Source organism: Muscardinus avellanarius (assembly GCF_963383645.1).
Source record: "Muscardinus avellanarius genome assembly, chromosome: 6".
NCBI classification, from domain to species: domain Eukaryota; kingdom Metazoa; phylum Chordata; class Mammalia; order Rodentia; family Gliridae; genus Muscardinus; species Muscardinus avellanarius.
The window spans coordinates 77,703,050-77,726,120 of NC_137791.1; the positions used below are offsets into that span (position 1 = coordinate 77,703,050).

The 23,071-nt window shown below is 45.7% G+C and overlaps 1 protein-coding gene and 1 pseudogene across 2 annotated transcripts in view; both read left to right on the top strand.

Moving 5' to 3' along the window:
• PPEF2 (protein phosphatase with EF-hand domain 2) overlaps window positions 1-10,406 on the top strand; it is a gene marked incomplete at both ends in the record, with an annotated part of 38,882 nt that extends 28,476 nt beyond the window's left edge. The window contains 5 exons of the mRNA XM_080697219.1: window positions 798-940; window positions 4,731-4,837; window positions 7,731-7,894; window positions 8,592-8,679; window positions 10,195-10,406. Of these exons, the coding sequence (XP_080553345.1) occupies window positions 798-940; window positions 4,731-4,837; window positions 7,731-7,894; window positions 8,592-8,679; window positions 10,195-10,406 (714 nt within the window). The remainder of the gene's footprint in view (window positions 1-797; window positions 941-4,730; window positions 4,838-7,730; window positions 7,895-8,591; window positions 8,680-10,194) is intronic.
• Window positions 10,407-20,851: 10,445 nt separating this feature from the next.
• Window positions 20,852-21,584, top strand: LOC308264083 (protein transport protein Sec61 subunit beta-like; annotated as a pseudogene). Its single transcript has 2 exons — window positions 20,852-20,894; window positions 21,288-21,584. The product of its transcript is annotated as a protein transport protein Sec61 subunit beta-like (transcript).
• The last annotated feature ends 1,487 nt before the right edge of the window (window positions 21,585-23,071 follow it).

Sequence of the window (23,071 nt, forward strand, 5' to 3'; positions counted from 1 at the left end):
TTCCATGGAGGTTCTGAAAACCTTTAATTTCCTTTATTCATTGTAAATCTGCAGGAAGAGACACAGTGTTTAGAATCTTCCAGTATATTGACAACAAAAACTTCATTCACAGAGCATCTTAGTGGACACTAAATTCCAATGAAGCCTTGAGGCAGCTTAGTACTTTTTTTCTGATAATGGGGTATTGAACCCAGGGACTTTCTACCTCTGAGCTCCACCCCTCCCCCTTTTGTGGTGTTGGGGATTGAACCCAAGGGCATTCTATCTTGGAGATACACCCCCAGCCCTATTTTTTATTCTTTAATTTGAAACAGGGTCTCACTAAGTTGCGGAGGGCCTCACTAAGTAGCTGAGGCTGGCTGGTACCCGGATCCTCCTGTCTCAGCCTCCCAAGTACTGGAATTTCAGGTGTGCACCACCACACTCAGCTAGCTCATCTCTTTTAAGACTTGACTTACCTGCTAGTTGTAATGGCATCCCAGCTTATTAGACCTAACCTACATCTAAGTTGCACTCAATGAGGTATTTTCTATGACCCCTGACATCTTTCTTTGGGGGAAAAAAAAACCCTGAAGAAATGCTGTGGATGTCCTGTTGGAATTCAAGTGTCTATGATTTGAGTCACAATTTCTGCAATAGTTATATTGGTAACTTAAATAAAGTAAAAGATGAAAGGAAAATAAAAAGACCCACAGACCGGGGGAGAGGGGCAGCCTGGCGTTGGGTTAGCCATATGGGGTCAAGGACGAGAGTTCTTCCGTGAACAGAAATGCTTTCTCGTTTCTCTTTCAATCCAGGTATTAACCATCTTCTCTGCCTCCAACTACTATGAAGTCGGCAGTAACAGAGGGGCTTACGTCAAACTGGGGCCAGCCCTGAGCCCACATATTGTGCAGTATCAAGCTAACAAGGCCACCCACATGCTCACCATGAGGCAAAGGCAAGACGTTTCAGTGAATGATTTCCAGAAAAACATTCTAGTGTTCATAGAACCTTTGAGATGTCAAATGTGATTACACTTATCCAAATCCCACGTAAGAACTTAACTATGCCAGCATGGAGCTCTAGAATAGACATTAGAGCAGGGATCATATATTAGACTGGTTTTTGTTTTTGTTGTTGTTGCTGTTGTTACTATAATGGAATAAATGAGGTGCGCTACTTATGAAGAAAAGAGGTTTATTTAGGGCACGTTTTAGAGGCTGAAAGTGCAAGATCAAAAGCCCCTTTGGGCCAGGCATGGTGGCACACACGTGTAATCCCCATGCTTGGGAGTCTGAGACAGGAGGATCACACAGGTTCGAAGTCAGCCTCAGCTACTTAGTGAGGCTCTCAGCAACTTAGTGAGACCCTGACCCTGTTTCCAAATAAAATATAAAAATAGGTCTGAGAGTATAGCCTGGAGGTAGATGAGCCCCAGTACCACAAAAAAAAAAAAAAGCCCCTTTGGTTCAGCCTCTCATGAGGGCCTAATAGCAGATGACATCAGGGCGGGAGTGAGTGCAAGAAGGAAAAGAAGGAAAGGCCATGTCTGGAGACAGGAGGCCAGAGCAGGAGGGAGGATCTGGCCTTGCTCCTTGTACAGTGGCTCCCTCAGGAGAGCCAACTCAAGGACCCACGTGAATGACCTAATCCCTTCTGAGCGCAGGCCCCCAAGGACCCAAGGACCTTGCACTAGGCCCCACTTCCACTGAGGACAAGCCTTTGGGGAACAAAGCACACCCAGCCATCGCAAAGTCTGCCCCTGCAACAGGCTGAGGCAGCTGGCCTGCAGTGAAGGAGCCCTGGACCCAGACTGTCTTATTTCAGATCCCACCTGCTAATGACTGCACACTATCGCCTCCCACAGAGAAGAGGACCTAGGAACATATAAGATGCTAATAGATACAATTTTAGTCCACTGAACAAGCTTCTTTAATTATTCAGCCTAACTAAATTAAAGATCAAAATTGATAAAGTTAGCATAAATCAAGTGATGGAAACCACATGAATATTTAGCACTTACCTTGCAAGAGTTCTAAAAGTGGATTGTTTTAAATTATGCTTGAGTTATTAAGTATAGGCCAGCCTTACTCAAAAGAAAGTTATATAAAAAGAAAAAAAGAAGCAGGGTGTGGTGGCTTGTAATCCCCGCGCTTGGGAGGCTGAGACAGGAGGATCACACGGGTTCGAAGCCAGCCTCAGCTACTTAGTGAGGCTTTCAGCAACTTAGTGAGATCCTGTTTCCAAATAAAATATCAGATAAGTCTGGGAGTATAGTCCAGAAGGGGAGAGAGAGAGAGAGAGAGAGAGAGAGAGAGAGAGAGAGAGAGAGAGAGAGAGAGAGAGAGAAGATTAACATGGGGGTTCACTAAGTTGCCCAGGATAGTCTCGAATTCATGATCCTCCTGCCTCTGCCTCCCAAGTAGCTGGGATTACAGGCATGCACCATCACACCCAGCTTGTTCTGGGAAAATTTAAACTCACCAAGTGAGGCTCAAACCTACTGTGCTATAAAATCATCTAAGGAGCTTCAGAAAAATCACCTGAGCTTCGCCTAGCCCTACCAAACTGGAACCTGTGGGGTGGTCTCAGCCCTGGAACACTATAATTCCCTAGAACTTAGGTATTGTCACTACACAAGGAGTCAGTGTAGGGAATCCTATAAAGAGCACACTTTGCTAAGATAATCAAGGAACATTCAGCTCTTTGAAATAGTGGCTGATTGTATTAAATAAGGACAACATCACCCGCTTTCCCCAGAAGTTACTTCTCCAAGGACAGCAACTACCCTGATCATGATGGAGAATTTAGAAATAAGATGTCTCTGAGCAGCATAACGGATGTCTCAGTGTCCAGAAACTCTTCCTGGCTTTTCTTTAGAGGAGTCCTCACTCAGAACTCACTTACTTCTTGCTTTAATCCACTTTGTGTGTGTGTGTGTGTGTGTGTGTGTGTGTGTGTGTGTATCCGGGGATGGAACCCAGGGGCATTCGACCTCCAAGCTACACCCCCTGCCCTATTTTTTATTCTTTATTTTGAAATAGGGTCTCACTAAGTTGCAGAGGGCCTCACTAAGTAGTAGCTGAGGTGGTCTGTGAACCGCGATCCTCCAGTCTCAGCCTCCCAAATGCTGGGATTACAAGTGTGTGCCACCATGCCTGGCTCTTAATCCACTTCTCACATAACAGAACAGGATCCTGGAGTCCAACTATCAAGGAATGGTCTAAGGATCGCACCAACATAAGGGGTTTGGTAGAGACAGAGGGCGTTCAAGGGCATCACCGCACTCCACCCCTGCATAACCATCCCTGGCTAACAGTTTAAATGCCGTTCTTAAGTAGTGGATCTTTGTTTTGTTTTGTTTTGTTTTGTTTTGTTTTAACTGGGGATTGAATGCAGAGGCAGTCTACCTCTGAGCTATACCCCCAGCCCTTTTTATATTATTGGTTTTTGCGGTTCCCCGCGGGGGGAGCCCCAAAGGGCTCCGAGCTCTCGCTGACCAGCAGTGAGAGCTGTCCAAAAGGCAACCGCACAACGTGGTGGGTGAGAAACTTCTCCTGAGTACCTGTGGAAGCAAATTGGTTAGTAGGGAAGGGATGACTCCAGACACAGGATGAGGATCTGAAGCAAACTTTATTGTTGGGGCAAGCCTTTTATGCAGTGAGAGGCTGGGGGAAGGGGAGAAGGGCTAAGGAGGAGGAGTGGAGCCAGGGCGACCAATCAGGAGTTGCCAATACAGCCTTTTGCACACAGCCCCGAGGGGGAAGTGGCGGGAAGCCGCAAGGCACGGATGTCACGTACACAGTTTGCTGGAATGTTAGAACAGTCAGATATCTGCGCACACAATGTTACATCTGGTGAATGTTAAACCTTCAATAAACCTTTGCAGTATGAAAGTCTTATTGTTTGCTCTAACTTTTCTCATGGCCATGAGCTACATTGATCAGAGCGAGGGCAGGAAGAGAACTGTTAGTCCCTAACTTATTTTTAACTGCTCACATTCTGTTGGCCTTGCCTCAGTGATAACTGCTCTCTGTTCTTCTTTTAAAGCAAGTTGCGGTCATCCAGAGTACAGCTGCAGCCTGGGGGAAGCTTAGGGTGGTTTTTAGGGACATTGCTTCTCGGCTCCCCACAGGTTTTTTTTTTTTTTTTTTGAAACAGGGTTTCACTAAGCTGCTGAGAATACCCCTAAGCTGCTGAGGCTGGCCTGGGACTTGCAATCCTCCTGTCTCAGCCTCCCAAGTACTAGGATTACAAGCTTGCACCACCATGCTTGGCTTGGCCCTTTATGTTTTAAAACAGTTTCAGCAGATTACTGAGGGTCTCCCTAAATTGTTGAGGCTGGCCTTAAGCCTGCAATCCTCCCATATCATACTAAGTATTGATATTACAGGTATGTTCCACCACACTGGGCTCATCCCTAATATAATAGTTATGTGAGCATATGTGTTTTTTTTTTGGAGCTTGTTTACCAGAGGCCAACAGAAGTATGGGATCTCTAAAAAGTTAAAGAGCCACTAGTTACCCATCATGATGAGTAGAGAGCCCCTGGTTCCATCCCCAGCAACACCCCGACACATACACATATACACACACATATATAAATATATATATGCATACATACATACATTCATACATACATGGCTGGGAGTGTAACTCAGAGGTAGAACACCCCTGGGTTCAATCCAGTACCAATAAATAAGTAAATGAATAAACAAACAAACATCCCTTTTCGTTTCCTGTTCCAGGATCAGCAGAGTGGAGGAGTCGGCGCTGAGAGCTCTGCGTGGAAAGCTGTTCGCTCACTCCTCAGACCTCCTCTGTGAATTCAAAAAGCGCGATACAGGCAAAACTGGTGAGAGTAAAGCCCAAGACATAAGACACGCAGGGAGGACGCAGCCGGGAAATCGCTCCCGCCCTCCACAGTTAGCAAACAAGGGAACTGTGGAGTGGATGGAAGACCAGACGCCCCTTGGCTACTTCCCAAGCTTTTAAACTAATGTCTAAGTTATTTTTCTAAAGTTTTAATTTCTAAGCTTTAAACAGAATGTGAGTTTGGCAGAATATAGATGGAGATGGTGAAAAGAAATGGAATTTTTTTTTTTTTTTTTTTTTGCGGGTCTGGGGATGGAACCCAGGGGCATTCGACCTCTGAGCTACACCCCCTGCCCTATTTCTTATTCTTTATTTTGAAACAGGGTCTCACTGAGTTGCAGAGGGCCTCACTAAGTAGCTGAGGCTGTCCACGAACCGTGATCCTCCTGCCTCAGCCTCCCGAATGCTGGGATTACAAGCGTGTGCCACCACGCCCAGCTTAAGAAATGGAATATTTTCAAGGGAAAGGTGAGCAAACCAAAATGAAGCCAAAAGCTATGCGTGGAGGAAGTTAGAGCGTGTGTCTGAGACCAGCCAGCGCTGGTGGCTCGCTCTTGTCTCGTTGAGTGTGTGCTAATCTGTTCCATGTTCTATTCTTAAGCTAAAATTTTTGGTTTTGCTCAACTAAATGGAATGAATGTCTATCCAGTTTTGACTCACTTTGAGCTCTGCCCAAAATAGTAGTAACAGTTGGGTATGCTGGCATCTGTAATTACACACCTGTAATCCCAGTGCTCAGGAGGTTGAGACAGGAGATTTGCAGGTTCAAGACCAGCCTCAGCAACTTAGCGAGACCCTGTTTCAAACTAAAAAATAGCTGAGCATGGTGGCGCACGCTTGTAATCCCAGTACTTGGGAGGCTGAGACAGGAGGATAACAGGTTCACGGCCAGCCTCAGCTACTTTGTGAGGCCCTCTGCAACTTAGTGAGACCTTGTTTCAAAATAAAGAATTAAAGCCGGGCGTGGTGGCGCACGCTTGTAATCCCCGCGCTTGGGAGGCAGAGACAGGAGAATCGCACAGGTTCGAAGCCAGCTGTGCGCGCTGGCTTAGGAGACCCTGTTTCCAAATAAAAATGTAAAAATAGGTCTGGGAGTGTAGCTCAGAGGTAAAAGGGCTTCCAGGAACCCCAGTACCACCAAAAAATAAATAAATAAAAATTAAAAAAATAAAGAATTAAAAATGGGGGTGGGGGTATAGCTCAGAGGGAAAATGCCCCTGGGTTCCATTTCTAGTGCCACACACACACACACACACACACACACACACACACACACACACACAAACAAACAACTAAAAAATAAAAGGGTTGGAGGTAGAGCTTGGGGATAGAATGCCCCTGGTTTCATTGCCCAGTACCCCCTCCAAAAACATCCAGCTATAATATTTATAGATTCATAGCAATATCTTTTCACATTGTTTTGCCTTCCAAGAATTTCAGTGAATGCTATATTCTAAGGAACTCAGAAGTGTTGATGTTTTAAGCAACTAATGCTGTATAGGTATGGTGCCTTATGATGTCATTTACAAGACTCTTTAATAGATAAAAATTTAGGATGCCTAGTTAAATTAGAATTACAAACAGCTGGGTGTGATGGTGCACGCTTGTAACCCCAGCATTTGGGAGGCTGAGACCAGAGGATCGTGGTTCGTGAACAGCCTCGGCTACTTAGTGAGGCACTCAGTAACTTAACGAGACCCTGTTTCAAAATAAAGAATAAAAAATAGGGCAGGGGGTGTAGCTCAGAGGTCGAATGCCCCTGGGTTCCATTCCCAGACCCGCAAAAAAAAAAAAAGAATTACAAACAGATGACAAATAATTTGTTTAATACCATGTACATACTTATACTTTGTTGTCTGAAATTTAAATTTAACTGGCTATCCTGCACTTTATTTATTTATTTATTTATTTATTTATTTATTTATTTATTTATTTTTGGTGGTACTAGGGTTCCTGGAAACCCTTCTACCTCCGGGCTATACTCCCAGACCTATTTTAAAATTTGGAAACAGGGTCTCTTAAGCCTGCACTGCTGGCTTCGAACCTGCGTGATTCTCCTGTCTCCACCTCCCAAGCGCGGGGATTACAAACGTGTGCCACCATGCCCAGCTTATTTATTCATTTTTTTATTTGCAGTACTGAAGATGGAACCTGGGGGTACTGTACTTCTGAGCTACACTCCCAGCCCTATTTTTTAATCATCATTTATTTTAATTTTTAAATTTTTTTTTTTGCGGGTCTGGGGATGAAACCCAGGGGCATTCGACTTCTGAGCTATACCCCATGCCCTATTTTTTATTCTTTATTTTGGAACAGGGTCTCACTAAGTTGCGGAGGGCCTCACTAAGTAGCTGAGGCTGTCCACGAACTGCGATCCTCCAGTCTCAGCCTCCCAAATGCGGGGATTACAAGCACGCGCCACCACGCCCTACTCAATCATCATTTATTTTTGAAACAGGGTTTCACTGAGTTGTGAAGGTCCTCGCTAAATAGCTGACACTGTCCTTGAACTACGATCCTCCAGTATCAGCCTCCTGAATGCTGGGATTACAAGTGTGTGCCACCAAGCCTGGCTGCCATCCTGCATTTTATCCAGCAACCCTAGTTTCTAACCAGCTCAGCCACGACCAACAAAACACTGACAATCCCATTATTTTATATACTTTCATTGGTGCAATGTAATGATACTTCCTAATGAGATTCAAAGGGATACAGAAATCCGTGTACATAGCACTTGCTGTGATTCCTCTGTATGCTGCTCCCCGCACTCCCTCTTGATGTTCTTTATTTCTAGCACCTACAGATAGCACAAGCATGTCAGGGGGAGAATGTAAGACCACATGACAGGTGAGCCTGTGGGCTCTTTCCTGCAGGTTTAATCACCCTGAGTGACTGGGCGGCAGCTGTGGAGTCCGTGCTGCATCTGGGGCTGCCGTGGCGGGTGCTGAGGCCACAGCTGGTAAGCAGCTCAGCGGATAACACCGTGGAGTACAAGACCTGGTTGGAGGACTTGGCCAAGGGACAGCTGAGCCGCGAGGTATCGGTGTGATGGTGGGGACATGCAGCCCCTTAGAGAGAACTCTGAATCAGAAACAGCCAACTCCCTAGAAACCAAAAGGCAGATGGGCAAGAAACAAGAACTGTTGGTTGCATTTCTATGTGACAGTCTTTGTGATGATGGTTTATATATGTCATCTCAGTTCATCCTCAGAACCACCCAAGAGGCAGGTATTACGAGCACTGGTAGACCTGGGAGGACACTGCTCACAGATGTTAAGTATTTGCCCAGGGTTGTAGACTCAGAATTGGGTCTGGGCTGGGCGTGTAGCTCAGCAGGACAGCCGTGTGCTTACCATGCCCGCCTTGGGTTCCAACCCAACACCAAAACAACAAAGCCAAACCCAGGTATGTCTTGCTTGAAGGTCCATTTTGTTTCCTCAGGACACCTTCTCTTATTAAAAAAAAAAAAAAAAAAGTATTTATTGTAATCCCAGCACTGGGGAGGCTGAGACCGGAGGATCGCAGTTCACGGACAGCCTCAGCTACTTAGTGAGGCCCTCTGCAACTTAGTGAGACCCTGTTTCAAAATAAAAAAATAAAAAATTGGACTGGGATGTAGCTCAGAGGTAGAATGCCCCTGGGTTGCATCCCCAGGACCGAAAAATAAATAAATAAAAAAGATAAACCTAAACCTAAGCCATAGAAGAAAAATGAGTTTTTTTTTTTTCTTACAGAACATACAGTCAAGCTTGCTGGAAACACTGTATCGAAACCGATCCAACCTGGAGACCATTTTTAGAATCATAGACAGTGACCATTCAGGTAAAGGTTTTCAATATTTTATCACTTCTGAGGCACACCAATTTACCTTGAACCCTTTAGTCTCTTTCCACTTCATCCTGCTTCCTCTCCACTCAATCATTTTGGGGACAAAGTAGATAGTATTAATGCTTATAAATAGCAGGCATTGCCCCCCCTCCCCAAAAAAAGTCCATTTAGAAAGGGATGGGGCAAATCCAGGTGTGGTGGTGAACACTTGTAATCCAGCATTTGGGAGGCTGAGACAGGAGGATCTCAGTTCTTGGACAGCCTCAGCAGCTACTTAGTGAGGCTCTTGGCAACGCAGTGAGATCCTGTTTCAGAATAAAGAATAAAAAAATCAGGCTGAGACTGTAGCACAGAGGTAGAGTGTCACTGGACTCCATTCCCAGTACTACAAAAAAAGTGGGGGACAGAGCTGGGTGTGGTGGCGCACACTTGTAATCCCAGTACTTGGGAGACAGAGACAGGAGGATTGTAGGTTTGCAGCCAGCCTCAGCTACTTAGTGAGGCCCTGTTTCTAAATAAAGAATAAAAACTAGGGCTGGGGGTGTATCTTGGAGATAGAATGCCCCTGGGTTCAATCCCCAATTCTGAAAAAAAAAAAAAAAGATGGGGCAGCCAGATGTGGTTGGGAGGCTGAGAGAATCACAGATTTGAGGACAGCCTCAAACAGTAAGTAGTGAGACTCTTATCAGTGTAGTGAAACCATGTTTCAAAACAAAAAATTTAAAAAAGGGCTGGGGGTATAGCTTGGAGGTAGAATGCTTCTGGGTTCAATCTCCAGTAAAGCATACACACACACACACACACACACACACACACACACACACGTGCACGCACACGCATGCACACACGCACACACACGCACACATGCACACACGCACACACACATACACTACTATTTTTTTACTTAAAAAAATTTATTGGTGCATTGTAGTCATACATATTAATGGGGTACAAGGTGGTAGATATTTGTTGGTTTTTGAGATGGGATACGGATCACTGTTGCTCACGTTGGTCTCAAGCTCCTGAGTTCAAGTGATCCTCCTCGCCTCAGCCTCCCCAGGACCTGGGACCACAGACAGGTATCACCACGCCCAGTTTAAAACCTTTATATAAGCTGATGAGTTAGAATGTATTGGGACCATTAAGTGCAGGGTTTCCCTAGAGCAGTACTATTGGCACTTGGGACTGGGTACTTTTGGGGGGTGTTCATCTTGTGCCTTGAAGGATTTGTAGCAACACCCTGGAGTTTTACCTACTCGGTGGTAATAGCGCGCCACCTGCCTGGGTCATGACAATAAAAAACGCCTCCACGCGTGGCCGAGTATCCCCCGGAGGGAGAGGAGCAGAATCCTCCCAGCTGAGATCCACACGTGGTCCTTTGGGAGTTTAGAGCCGGGAGGCTGTGGGGCCAGGTGTTTACAGCAGGGGAGCAGGTGCCCTTGTAAGAATGTCAGGGGAATGAGCTGCAGACTAGACACGCTCACAGAGGAGACTTCTTCCCTCCGTAAGGCTTTATCTCCCTGGATGAGTTCAGACAGACGTGGAAGCTGTTTAGCTCCCATATGAACATCCACGTCACAGACGACTGCATCTGCGACCTTGCCCGGAGCATCGACTTCAACAAGGACGGCCACATCGACATTAATGAGTTCCTGGAGGCCTTCCGCCTGGTGGAGCAGTCCTGCTCAGAGAGCTCGGCCCCGGCCCACGAGCACCGGTGACAGCAGCTGCAGCAGCTGAGTGCACGCTGAGGACGGCCGGGCGTCCAGGAGCAGTGCCTTGCGGGCGCAGAGACTCTGAACTGCGCTGGGAATTTGTCTGCCAGTACACCTCAGTGTTTGGGTGGGAGGGGCGGATGTCCTGTGTGTGTTTAAGTATCTATCTACTTTTTCCAGTTTATCTCAGAATCTTGTGTGTGTGTGTGTGTGTGTGTGTGTGTGTGTGTGTGTGGTACTGGGGATTAAACCCAGGGGATTTTACCTCTGAGCTACACCCCCAGCCCTATTTTTTATTCTTTATTTTGAGACAAGGTCTCACTAACTTGTGGAGGGAGGGCCTAAGTAGCTGAGGCTGACCTTGAACCTGTGATCCTCCTATCTCAGCCTCTCAAATACTGGGATTACAAGCGTGTACTACTACACCCGGCTCCTATCTCAGAATCTTTACAGAGGTGTAGTTTTAAATTCTGAAGTGTATTCTAGTTAAAAACTAGAACTAGCCGGCAGTGGTGGCACACACTTGTAATCCTAGCATTTGGGAGGCGGAGACTGGAGGATCGAGGATTGTGGTTTGTGGACAGCCTCAGCTTAGCGAGGCCCTTTGCAACTCAGCGAGACCCTGTTTCAAAATTAAAAAGACTAAAAAAATAGAGCTGGGGGTGTAACTCGGAGGTAAAGTTCCCCTGGGTTCCATCCTCAGTACCAAAAACAACAACAAACAAACAAACAAACAAAAAACCCTAGAATTAATTCAACTCCCTCATTTTATTTATTTACTTACTTATTTATTTATTTATTTATTTATTTATTTATTTTTTGCGGGTCTGGGAGTGGAACCCAAGGGGATTCGACCTCCGAGCTACACCCCCTGCCCAATTTTTTATTCTTTATTTTGAAACTGGGTCTCACTGAGTTGCAGAGGGCCTCACTAAGTAGCTGAGGCTGTCCGCGAATCGCGATCCTCCGGTCTCAGCCTCCCAAATGCTGGGATTACAAGTGTGTGCCACCACGCCCGGCTATTTTTTTTAATTTTTTTATTGATGCATTGTAGTCATATATCTTAATGGATTACAGCCCCTCATTATTTTTATTTTACACTTTAAAAAATATTCTGGTACTGAGGATTGAATGTTCTACTACTAAGCTATATCCCCCAAACTTTGTATTATTTTATTTATTTATTTATTTATTTATTTTTGTGGTACTGGGGGTGGAACCCAGAGGCTTTCTACCTCCGGGCTATACTCCCAGACCTATTTTATACTTTATTTGGAAACAGGGTCTCACTAAGTTGCTGAGAGCCTCACTAAGTAGCTGAGGCTGGCTTTGAACCTCGGCGATCCTCCTGTCTCAGCCTCCCAAGCGCGGGGATTACAAGCGTGTGCCACCACGTCCGGCTTTGTATTTTTTATTTTGAAGCAGCATCTCACTAAGTTGCAGAAGCTGGCTCCTGTATCAGTTTCCTAGGTACTAGGTTCACAGGCGGGCACCACTGCACTCAGCCATTTTATGTCTTTTGTCTATTGTTTTTTAAATGTCACATTCTTATTGAAAATTGTACATATAATCCTATGACCCAAACATATAGATATTTTCATTACTTGTCTTACTTGTTATAATTATAGTGCTTATTTAATTTTAAGATCTACATTTTTATAAGTTTACATCTGGTTGTAAACACTTTCCCATGTTCCTGCATGATCTTCATGGTTATCAGCTTAATGGTTGTATAATTTTCTTTTCTTTCTTTTTTTTTTTTTTTTTTTTTTGGTGATACTGGGGTTCCTGGAAGCCCTTCTACCTCCGGGCTACACTCTCAGACCTATTTTATACTTAATTATTTTCTTAAGCCAGTGCTCCTGGCTTCGAACCTGTGCAATCCTCCTGTCTCTGCCTCCCAAGCGCGGGGATTACAAGCATGCACCACCACGCCCAGCCTCCCAGACCTTTTTTATACTTTATTTGGAAACAGGGTCTCACTAAGTTGCTGAGAGCCTCACTAAGTAGCTGAGGCTGGCTTCGAACCTGCGCGATCCTCCTGTCTCAGCCTCCCAAGCGCGGGGATTACAAGCATGCGCCACCACGCTCGGCATGTAATTTTCTTTTAAATGGATGCATTATAATCTGTTTGGCCACTCTCCAATTGTTAAGCATGTGTATATTCCAGTTTTTTCAATATTATAAATAATCCTGTGATTAATAACTGTGCACATATAGCTTGTTTTACAAAAATCTTTTGAATTTATACATTTTCTTAAGATAAAATCTCAGAAATAGGATTACTTTGTCAAATGGTATGATGTTTGTCTGGGTTTCCAAAGAAATAGAACTAAGAGGATTTGGTTTTGTTTGGGTTCAATATTACTTGTAGCTATATAGAAATATAAACATCTGTAGGGAATTGGCTCCTGTGGTTATGGAGGCCGACGTATTCAGAGCTCTGCAGCTGACAATCTAGAGACAGGAAAGCCAATGGTGTAGGTTAACTGCAAGGCCCAGCCCTGAGAACCAGGAGCGCCCATGGTGCGCGGTGCAGCCTGCGTCTGCCTAAGGCAGAATAGGGTGTTTCCATGCTTTTTACTTTTTACTTTTGTCTTTTTTTTTTTTTTTTTTTTTTTTTTGTGGGTCTGGGGATGGAACCCAGGCGCATTCGACCTCTGAGTTACACTCCCTGCCCTAATATTTATTCTTTATTTTGAAACAGGGTCTCAGTAAGTTGTGGAAGACCTCACTAAGTAGCTGAGGCTGTCCGCGAACCACGATCCTCCGGTCTCAGCCTCCCAAATGCTGGGATTACAAGCGTGCGCCACCACGCCTGGCTTGTTTTTGTCTTTTGGGGACTAGGGACTGAACCCAGTTCTGTTCTACCTCTGAGCCACACTCCCAAACCCATTTTACTTTTTTATTTTTTTGTGTGTGTGCCACTAGGGATTAAACCCAGAAGCATTTTATCTCTGAGCTAACCCCCAACCCAATTTTATTTCCTATTTGGAAATAGAGTCTCAGTACGTTGCAGAGGGCCTCACTAAGTAGCTGAGGCTGGCCTTGAAACTGAAATCCTCCTGTCTCAGCCTCCCAAGTACTGGGATTACAAGTGTATGCCACCACGCTGGTATCCATTTTACTTTTTTATTTTGAAACAGTGTCTTACAAAGTTGCTGAAGGTCTCACTAAATTACTGAGACTGGCCACGAATCTGCAATCTTCCCATCTCAGCTTCCCAGGTATGCACCACCATCCCTGGTTCTATGGTACTTTAATATGCATTTTATTTATTTTACTTGTAAACTAAGGGAACTGAAGTCCAGAGGACTTGCTGGGTATGTATCCTAGTTAAGGACACAGCCAGGACTGGAGCCCATGATTCCTGAACCCATCCAAGATTCTTTCCTGTATTATCTGAGGAATGGAGGGGGAAATTCTCCTCCTCTCTATTCTATAGAATACTATGCAGCCACCAAAGAGAACAATCTGCCCTTAGTTGTGGTTGCAAAACTAGGTGTTGAGGTGGGACTTCTACTTTCTATTCAAGGGGTACACTATGAAAGACTGAGTGAACTTTTGGAAACAAATCTAATTACCAAGGCAGTTATTGTTTTATATCTTTTGAGGTTTTTCTTATGATCATGAGTTACTTTTTTTTTTTCGGGTCTGGGGATGGAGCCCAGGGACATTCGACCTCCAAGCTACACCTCCTGCCCTATTTTTTATTCTTTATTTTGAGACAGGCTCGCACTAAGTTGCAGAGGGCCTAAGTAGCTGAGGCTGTCCGCAAACCGCAATCCTCCAGTCTCAGCCTCCTGAATGCTGGGATTACAAGTGTGCGCCTTCACACCTGGCTATGAGTTACTTTGTAACTTAAAAATACAATTAAAACATATATTTTGAAAGCAAACTAGTTCCTGTCCCTTTAAAAAGTTTGATATCCTCTTAAACTGGGTGTGATGACACACAGCTGTAATCCCAGTACTTGGGAGGCTGAGACAGAAGGATCGCTGGTTTGAGAACAGCCTCAGCAAGTAGTGGCACTCCATCAACCTCGTGAACCCCTGTTTCCAAATTGAAAGTAAAATAGGGCTGGGGGTGTAGCTCGGAGGTAAATGCTCCCGGATTCAATCCCCATTACCACAAAATCAAAACAGAACAAGGACCATTTACGATACCTCAATTTTAGATGCCACTAGATGTCGCTCTGAGACAGTGTTCTGTGTCTTATATAGTAAGTAGTAGTCACTAGAAAGTACTGATCTGCCTCACTCCCAAGTAGGTGGAAATAGCGATTTGTATAGGGCCACAGGGAAACAAGGTCTTCCAGGAAAGGTCTCATTGCCACCTGCCATACTGATTCCAAGGACTACAAATCAAGAAAAGAAAGAGACAAATGCACAGAGGTGGAGACAGAAACACCTGACAGAGAGAAGGCTAACCCTGGACTGGAGGTAGAAAAGACCCTCCCAGCAGAAACTGGGTGTGTTACGGCCTGGGTCAGGCATGACCTTAATTCTTGGCCATAAATGTGTGTGTATGAGATGCTTATCCTTGACACTGGCTTTTGTTTCCAGAACTTCTACCTTTGTATACATGTTTTAGCTCTTCAGGAGGGGGTTCTGGATGGGTGGGTGGGTGGGGGTATTAACCTAAATCTAATCCAGCTCCTGGATCTGCCTACTAAATAATGAGTTATTGGACCCAAAGAACTGCGTTAGGCAATACTGGTAGGCTCCAGTCAACAAAATCCTGACTATGAGAACTCTACAGGACAAATGACAGGATTGCTTCAACAAATAAATTACAAGGAGATAAAAAGAGATGAAAGGAAAATCTATTGATTTAAAAAGGCCTAAAGCCAGGTGTGGTGGCACACACTTGTAATCCCAGTGGTTGGGAGGCTAAGACAGGAGGAGTGCAGGTTCAAGGCCAGCCTCAGCGACTTAGTGAGGCCCTCTGCAATTTAGTGAGACGCTGTTTCAAAATAAAGAATAAAAAATAGAGCTGGGGGTGTAGATCGGAGGTAGAATGCCTCAGGATTCAATCCCTGATACTGCAAAATAAATAAATAAAATTTTAAAATAATAATAAAAAGCTTAAGGGAAATAGCAACCAGTAATAACATATAGAACTCAATTTAATCTGTAATATAAAAACTTTTTGGTGTGTGCGGTGCTGGGGATTGAACCCAGGGGCTTTCTTCGCCCAGGCTATACCCCCAGCCCTATTTTATAATTTATTTGGAAACAGGGTCTCACTAAGTTGCTGAGAGCCTCACTAAGTAGCTGAGGCTGGCTTCAAACCTGTGCGGTCCTCCTGTCTCAGCCTCCCAAGAGCTGGGATTACAAGTGTGCCCTACCACGCCCAGTTGTTTTTAAATTTTGAAAAAGGATGTCGCTAGATTAATGAGAGTCTCACTACTTGCTGAGGCTGTCCTCAAACCTGTGATCATTCTGCCTCAGCCTCCCAAGTAGGGGAATAACAAGCATGCACCATCACATCTGGCTCTGAGAAACTTTTTTAAAAAGACCATTAGAGATGTATCAACAATGACAGAATATTTGGTAATACTAAGGAATTATTGTTCATTTTTAGGTATGGTAATGATATTGAGATTATCTTCAATTCCATAGAGATGCATACTGAACTATTTGTAGGAATTTGTTTCTTTCTTTTTTTATTTTCTTTTTTTCTTTTTTCCTTTTTGGTAGAACTGGGGTTCATGGAAGCCCTTCTACCTCCGGGCTACATTCCCAGACCTATTTTATGCTTTTTTTATTTTTGAAAACAGGGTCTTTTAAGCCAGTGTGGCTGGCTTCGAACCTGCACGATCCTCCTGTCTCTGCCTCCCACGCGCGGGAATTACAAGCGTGCGCCACCATGCCCAGCAAACAGGAATTTGTTTCAAAACAGGAGATGTGAACAAACTCAGCCCGCCCTGAGGAGATCCTTGTCGAAGCTGGTAGATGACTACTTGAGTGTTAGTTGTACCATTTCCTGACTTTTTAAATCTGAATTTTCTGTAATTAGCACTTTTAAAAATTAGACTTCAGTGTAAGATGGGAGGAATAAATGATCATTGCAAAGCAAGCAGCCAGGTGAACTTCCTCAGGGTACAACTGAAACCAGATGAGGACCCGCCCAGCCACCCAACCTGTGCATGCACAAGAGTTAAACAGAGTCCATCCGCCAGTATTGTTAGGGTTGAGGAAAACATCACCAAAGCTCATTAAGTCTGAGCTTCCTCAACTACAAAATAGACATCATGTAAAACTTTTTTTCCAGGGAAGTCAGGAGAGTTGTTAAAGTAAGTTAAAATGGAGACCAATTCCAAGGACTCAGGGATATAACTGTAGCCTTGCTTGATTTGCAAATATACGCAAAACTTAATATTTCTTGTATATGTCCATATTAAAGAAAAACAGGCCAAACATGGTGGCACACACCTGTAATCCCAGTACTTGGGAGGCTGAGACAGGAGGATCACAGGTTCAAGACTAACCTCAGCAAGGTAGTAAGGCCCTATTTCAAAATAAAAAAAATTAAAAGGGCTGGGGGGTATAGCTCAGAGATAGGATGCTCCTGGGTTCAATCCTCAGTTAAAAAAAAAAAAAAAGAAGAAGAAGAAGAAGAAGAAGAAGAAGAAGGAGGAGGAGGAGGAGGAGGAGGAGGAGGAGGAGGAGGAGGAGAAGAAAAAAGAAAGAAAGAAAGGAAAAAGAAAAGCAGAACCTAAGCTCAGCCAATGAGAAGTAGCCAACAAACATAATTATGTAACAAATGGCCGGGCGTGGTGGCCCACACTTGTAATCCCCGTGTTTGGGAGGCCGAGACAGGAGGATCGCGCATGTTTGAAGCTCGCTGGCTTAAGAGATCCTGTTTCCAAATAAAAATATAAAATAGGTCTGGGAGTGTAGCCCGGAGGTAGAAGGGTTTCATCCCCAGTACCATCAAAAAAAAGAAAAAAGAAAAAAAAATATGTAACAAGAGACTTTCTAAAAAGATAGATCAAATAAGACCAAATAACAAAAATCAAATATTTCCTGTAAGTTACTTATGTATTTGCCTTATAAATCCTGTCCTTTATTATGTTTCTAGAATAGAGCCCTCAGACCACTTCTGGTTGGAGCAACCTGATTCCTGAATTGTTGTTCGGTTAAAAAAACATTGTGCTCCAGTTTACCTTTTTAACAGAACTAGAGAGAAGCGCATACAATAGTATTTTGAATTTGCCAGGTGTGGTGGTGCACACCTGTAATCCCAGTATTTGGGAGGTGAGACGGGAGGATCACAGGACTGAGACCAGCCTCAGCAAGTTAGCAGGACTCAAAGTAACCTAGCGAGACCCTGTTTCAAAACAAAAACATAAAAAAGGCTGGGGGTGTATCTCAAAGCTAGAATGCCCCTGTGACCAATCCTCAGCAACACACACACACACACACACACACACACACACACACACACACACACAGTTATACTCATGTGCTAATATATCTCTACTACTTCATTTACTCACACATACATTCTACAAATACTTATGGAGCACCTAAGTGCCAGCGGCTGTGTCAGGCACAGCAAGGCAAAGATGAACAAGTGCTGGCTGTGGTGGCACATGCCGGTGGTCCAGCTACACCGGGATGGAGGCAAGAGGATCGCTTGAGCTCAGAAGTTCAAGGCCAGCCTGAGCAACATAGTGAGACCTGGTCTCAAAACACAAAACCAAAAATGAACATCAGCCCTGCTTGGTCTACTTCAGTGGGTCTCAACCATGGGAAACACATTTAACAATACCAGGTCTTGGGTGTCAAGCTGGACCAGTTAACTCAGAACCCTGGGCATGGATTCTGAGAAGAGGAATGTTTAAATACGTCTTCACAGATGATTAATTCTACCATTTCAGAAGAATTGAGAATCGTCTGCCTAATTGACATTTGCTCAGTGAGTTGTTCTGAGACAATCATTGGGATAGACCTTAGTTTCTCTCTTTCCTCTTCTCTCTTCTCTCTTCCCTTCTTTTATTCTTATTCTTACTCTTCTCTCTCTCCCTCTCTCTCTCTCTCTCTCCCTCTCCCTCTCCCTCTCCCTCTCCCTCTCCCTCTCCCTCTCCCTCTCCCTCTCCCTCTCCCCTCTTTCCTCTCCTCTCTTCTCTCTTCTCTCTTCCCTTCTTCTTCTATTCTTATTCTTATTCTTACTCTTCTCTCTCTCTCTCTCTCTCTCTCTCTCTCTCCCTCTCCCTCTCCCTCTCCCCTCTCCTCTCTCCTCTCTTCTCTCTCCTCTCTTCTCTCTTCTCTCTTTCTGGAATTGAACCCAGGGGCATTCTACCTTTAAGCTGCACCCACAGCCATATTTTGTTTTATTTTGTTTTATTATTTTATTTTATTTGTGGTACTGGGGGTTGAACCCAGAGGCATTCTGCCTCCAAATCATACTCCTAGCTTGATTTTACTTCTTATTTGGAAACAGGGTCTCAATAAATTGCTAAGGCTAGCTTTGAACCAGCAATCCTCCTGTCTCAGCCTCCCAAGTACTGGGATTATAGATGTGTGCCACTGTGCCTGACAAGTTTATGTATTTCTAGGAAGTTTAATGCAATTACAAGCGTGCGCCACCACACCCGGCGTGGGAAGAGGAAGTTTTAAATACGTCTTCACAGATCATTGATTCTACACACAGTTCTTGTTGTATTTCCTTCCATGCCCCACCTAGTCCCTCTCCTCCCTCCCGTACATGTTATTGAGACTGGAGATTATACCTTCATATACTTCCAGAGCATTGTTTTGCACGGTTTTCTTCCTCAATCCTCCTTTTTCTCCTCCCCAACTCCGTCCCTCAATCCCCTTCCACTAGTCTATTGGTCTCTCTCCACACTTAAGTCTCTTATGTTTCCTATTGTCTCTCTAGTTGTTTCTTAAGCGTGTGTGTGTGTGTGTGTGTGTGTGTGTGTGTGTGTGTGTTATTGGGGGCTGAACCCAGGGCCATTCTACCTCTGAGCCACCCCCCTGCCCTATTTTATTTTTTATAATTGAAACAGGGTCTCTCTAAGTTGCTGAGGCTGGTCTCAAGCCTGCCATTCTCCTCCTCTTAGCCTCCCAAGTACTGGGATTACAAGCTTGCGCCACCACACCCCACTCTTAAGCAATTTTTAATGAGCAGAGGCCCCCTCTAGATGTCCACTTTGTGGAAGGACAGACTTTGTCCCGCTGCACCCTCGGCGGCCTGGCCACAGCTGAGCTCCCAGTCGCTGACTCAAGATTCAGGCAGTTTCAGATATCTCCAGTGGAATTTTCCAGCATGTTTCTCTTCCTTTTAGGGGATTTATCTTTTCTGATCATATAAGATTTGGGGTTTTGTAAACTTCCCAGTTTCAGACAGGAGCAAGGCAGACTGGCCAGAGTTCCTGAGTCACATACCAGGTCAGACCTTCTGGAGTTTCCACCCCTCCTGGCACATGCTGAGCCCGGCAACCCTGGGGTTTGCAGCAGAGAGCAGTGATCCTGGCCGCGTCACTCCAACCTGCACACCTGGCCGCGCCACTCCAACCTGCACAGAGCTGCCAGCCCCAGCTTCCTGTTTGATCTCCTTGTTTGTTCCAAAGGAGTCTGAGAAGAGGAAAGTAGGATCCATTGAGCGCCTAAAAAGGGAAATTAAGTCTTGGAGAATAATGATTCTGGGGAGACAAAATAAAGTAAAAAACAAAGTTTCAGCAGGGCGTGTTAGCGTACACCTGTAATCCTAGTACTTGGGAGGCTGAGACAGAAGGATTGCAGGTTTAAGGACAGCTTCAGCAACACAGTGGGACTCTCAGCAACCTAGTGAGAACCTGTTTCAAAATAAAACATAAAATAGGATGGAGTTGTAGCTCAGGGGTAGAATTCCTTGGGTTCAATCTCTAATACCAAAAAAAAAGGCAAATTCCTTTTTTGTTTACACAGAGTCCAGATTGTTTCACTCACTTCCCCGGACACAAGAGCTCTATAAAGCCACAAAAATAAAGATTTATTTGCAGTGGAGATCTTATTTACAGGCATTCTATGATCTACATATCCAGGCATTCTTTCTCAGTGCATATCTTCAAATGCAGGACACCTGGATGACCTTGCCCCTGGGTATTTCTGGGTGTAGGGGAAAGCAGAGGGGTATAGCCAGCATGCTGGAAGAGGTGCAGAGAGCGCCTCCAGAGCCCAGGGTGCCTCCACCCCACCCCTGAGCAGCTGCACGGCCTAGAGGAAGGTGCTTGCTTCCCCGGCTGGTCCATGGAGTTTGGTGATGCCACCTAGACCCCAGATTGCTGGAGGATTGGGTAAGAGGAGACACGCAGGACCCTTAGCAGTGTCCACCGCACAGGAAGCGAGGGTTACATCTACTATGCCCAGAGGTCCCCTGCCCAGACCTTCCCACACTTCACTCAAGTGCATTTAGGGTACAGAGCTTCACTTTGAGATGGAGCAGTGAGGTGTACAGTAATGGGAATGTACTTAATGCCACTGGACTATACACTTAAAAAGGGTAAGTTTTAGCCAGGCACAGTGGTACACGCTCGTAATCCTACTACTTGGGAGGCTGAGACAGGAGGATCGCAGGTTCACGGCCAGGCTCAGCTACTTAGTAGGGACCTCTGCAACTTAGACCCTGTTTCAAAATAAATAAAAATAAAATAAAAATAGAGTTGGGGATGTAGCTCAGGGGTAGAATGCCCTTGGATTCAATTCTCAGTAACACACACACACACGTACACACACACACAACAACAACAACAACAACAACAACAACAACAACGGTATTATGTAACAAAAAATGTTCTTAGCACATTCAGTAGCATTTCTAGCAAGTTCCTAGGAGAGGCCGATGATGCTGGTTAGAAGATCACACTTTGGACTTCTCCATCCTGCGGCCCTCCAGCCTCGAGCACGCCGGGTCCGATGCCCAGTGGTACTAACATGGGCTCCTCTGGATGCTCTCCCAGCAAAGCAGTGGCCGCCCGGGCAGTGGGATCCACAGTCCAGTGGAGGAAAAATGCCAGCTGTGGAACAAGGAGCGTGGACTGCACAACCTCAGCAGGTACTGGGGATGTGGCGATTCTATACCAAGGATTCGCCGAGGCTTAAAGCTGGCCCTGTTCTAGGATTGGTTATGAGTCGTCTGCTCATTGCTTCTGTATTTATGTTGTACATTTGGGGCAAGTTCACTCGTTCATAGACTTGGCTACATCCATCTATCATCTGAAGAAGGAAAAATCCCATCCTATCTTGGACCAAAACTGTAGTGATTTTCTGTTCATGAGAAAGAAATTTTCTGTAAACTATTGTTTTACAGGAAGTTGATTTTGAATAATCAATATTTTTCTATGATAAATAAACTTTTAAATTCATTTTTTAAAAAAGGAGACCACACTTTGAGTAGCTGGCCCCATGGTAACAAATCACCACCATCAGATTCATGGTGCTTTACAGTTTGCATAAGACATTTCTATGTTGCCCGTCTCTGGGGTCCCTATAGTGATGCACATGGTGCTGGCCTCACGGCAGGCTCTGCTCCCAGCCTTGCTGGCCCCGGCACCGGCCTAACCCCTCAGCAGGCTCCGATCCTGGCCTCGGAGGCCCCAGCACCGGCCTTGCCTCACAGCAGGCTCTGATTTCAGCCTCGCTGGCTCCAGCACCGGCCTAACCCATCAGCAGGCTCTGATCCTGGACTCGGAGGCCTCAGTAGTGGCCTTGCCTCACAGCAGGCTCCGATGCCGGCCTCGCTGGCCCCGACCTGGCCTAATCCCTCGGCAGGCTCCGATCCCAGCCTCGGAGGCCTCAGTAGCGGTTTTGCCTCACGGCAGGCTCCAATGCCTGTTGCTGGCCCCAGCACCAGCCTAACCCCTGGGCAGGCTCCAATCATGGCCTTGAGGCCCTAACACTGGCCTTGCCTCACGGCAGGCTCCATTCCCAGCCTCGCTGGCCCCGGCACCAGCCTAACCCCTCAGCAGGCTCCAATCCCAGCCTCGGAGGCCCCAGCACCAGCCTTGCCTCACGGCAGGCTCCGATTTCAGCCTCGCTGGCCCCAGCACCAGCCTAACCCCTTGGCAGGCTCTGATCCTGGCCTCGGAGGCCTCAGTAGTGGCCTTGCCTCACGGCAGGCTCCGATGCTGGCCACTGGCCCCAGCACTGGCCTAACCCCTCGGCAGGCTCCGATCATGGCCTTGGAGGCCCCAGCACTGGCCTTGCCTCACGGCAGGCTCTGTTCCCAGCCTCGCTCACCCCGACCCAGGCTAACCCCTCAGCAGGCTCCGATCATGGCCTCGGAGGCTCCAGCACCAGCCTTGCCTCACGGCAGGCTCCAATCCCAGCTTTGCTGTCTCCATCACCGGCCTCACCCCTCGGCAGGCTCCAATCCGAACACCCTCTTTGCCCAGCAGGTTGTCCCACATTCCTGAGAGTGCGTGGTGGTAGCATTCTGCCTCTGGGGTTATTTCTTCAAAAGTTCCAGGTGTAATGCATCCAATCTCTGCCTCCCCTGAGTACTGGCCACTGCCATTGCCACTGCCTTCACTATTTCAAATCTTTCCCAAGCTCTTTTTCCACTCTGAATGTTGTCCAGTGTTCCTAAGCATGCACGATGGTACCATTCAACGTTTGGTGTAATTTCTCCAAAAATAAGGTTGGTAGGATCAGATTTCTGCCTCTCCTGGATACAAGTCT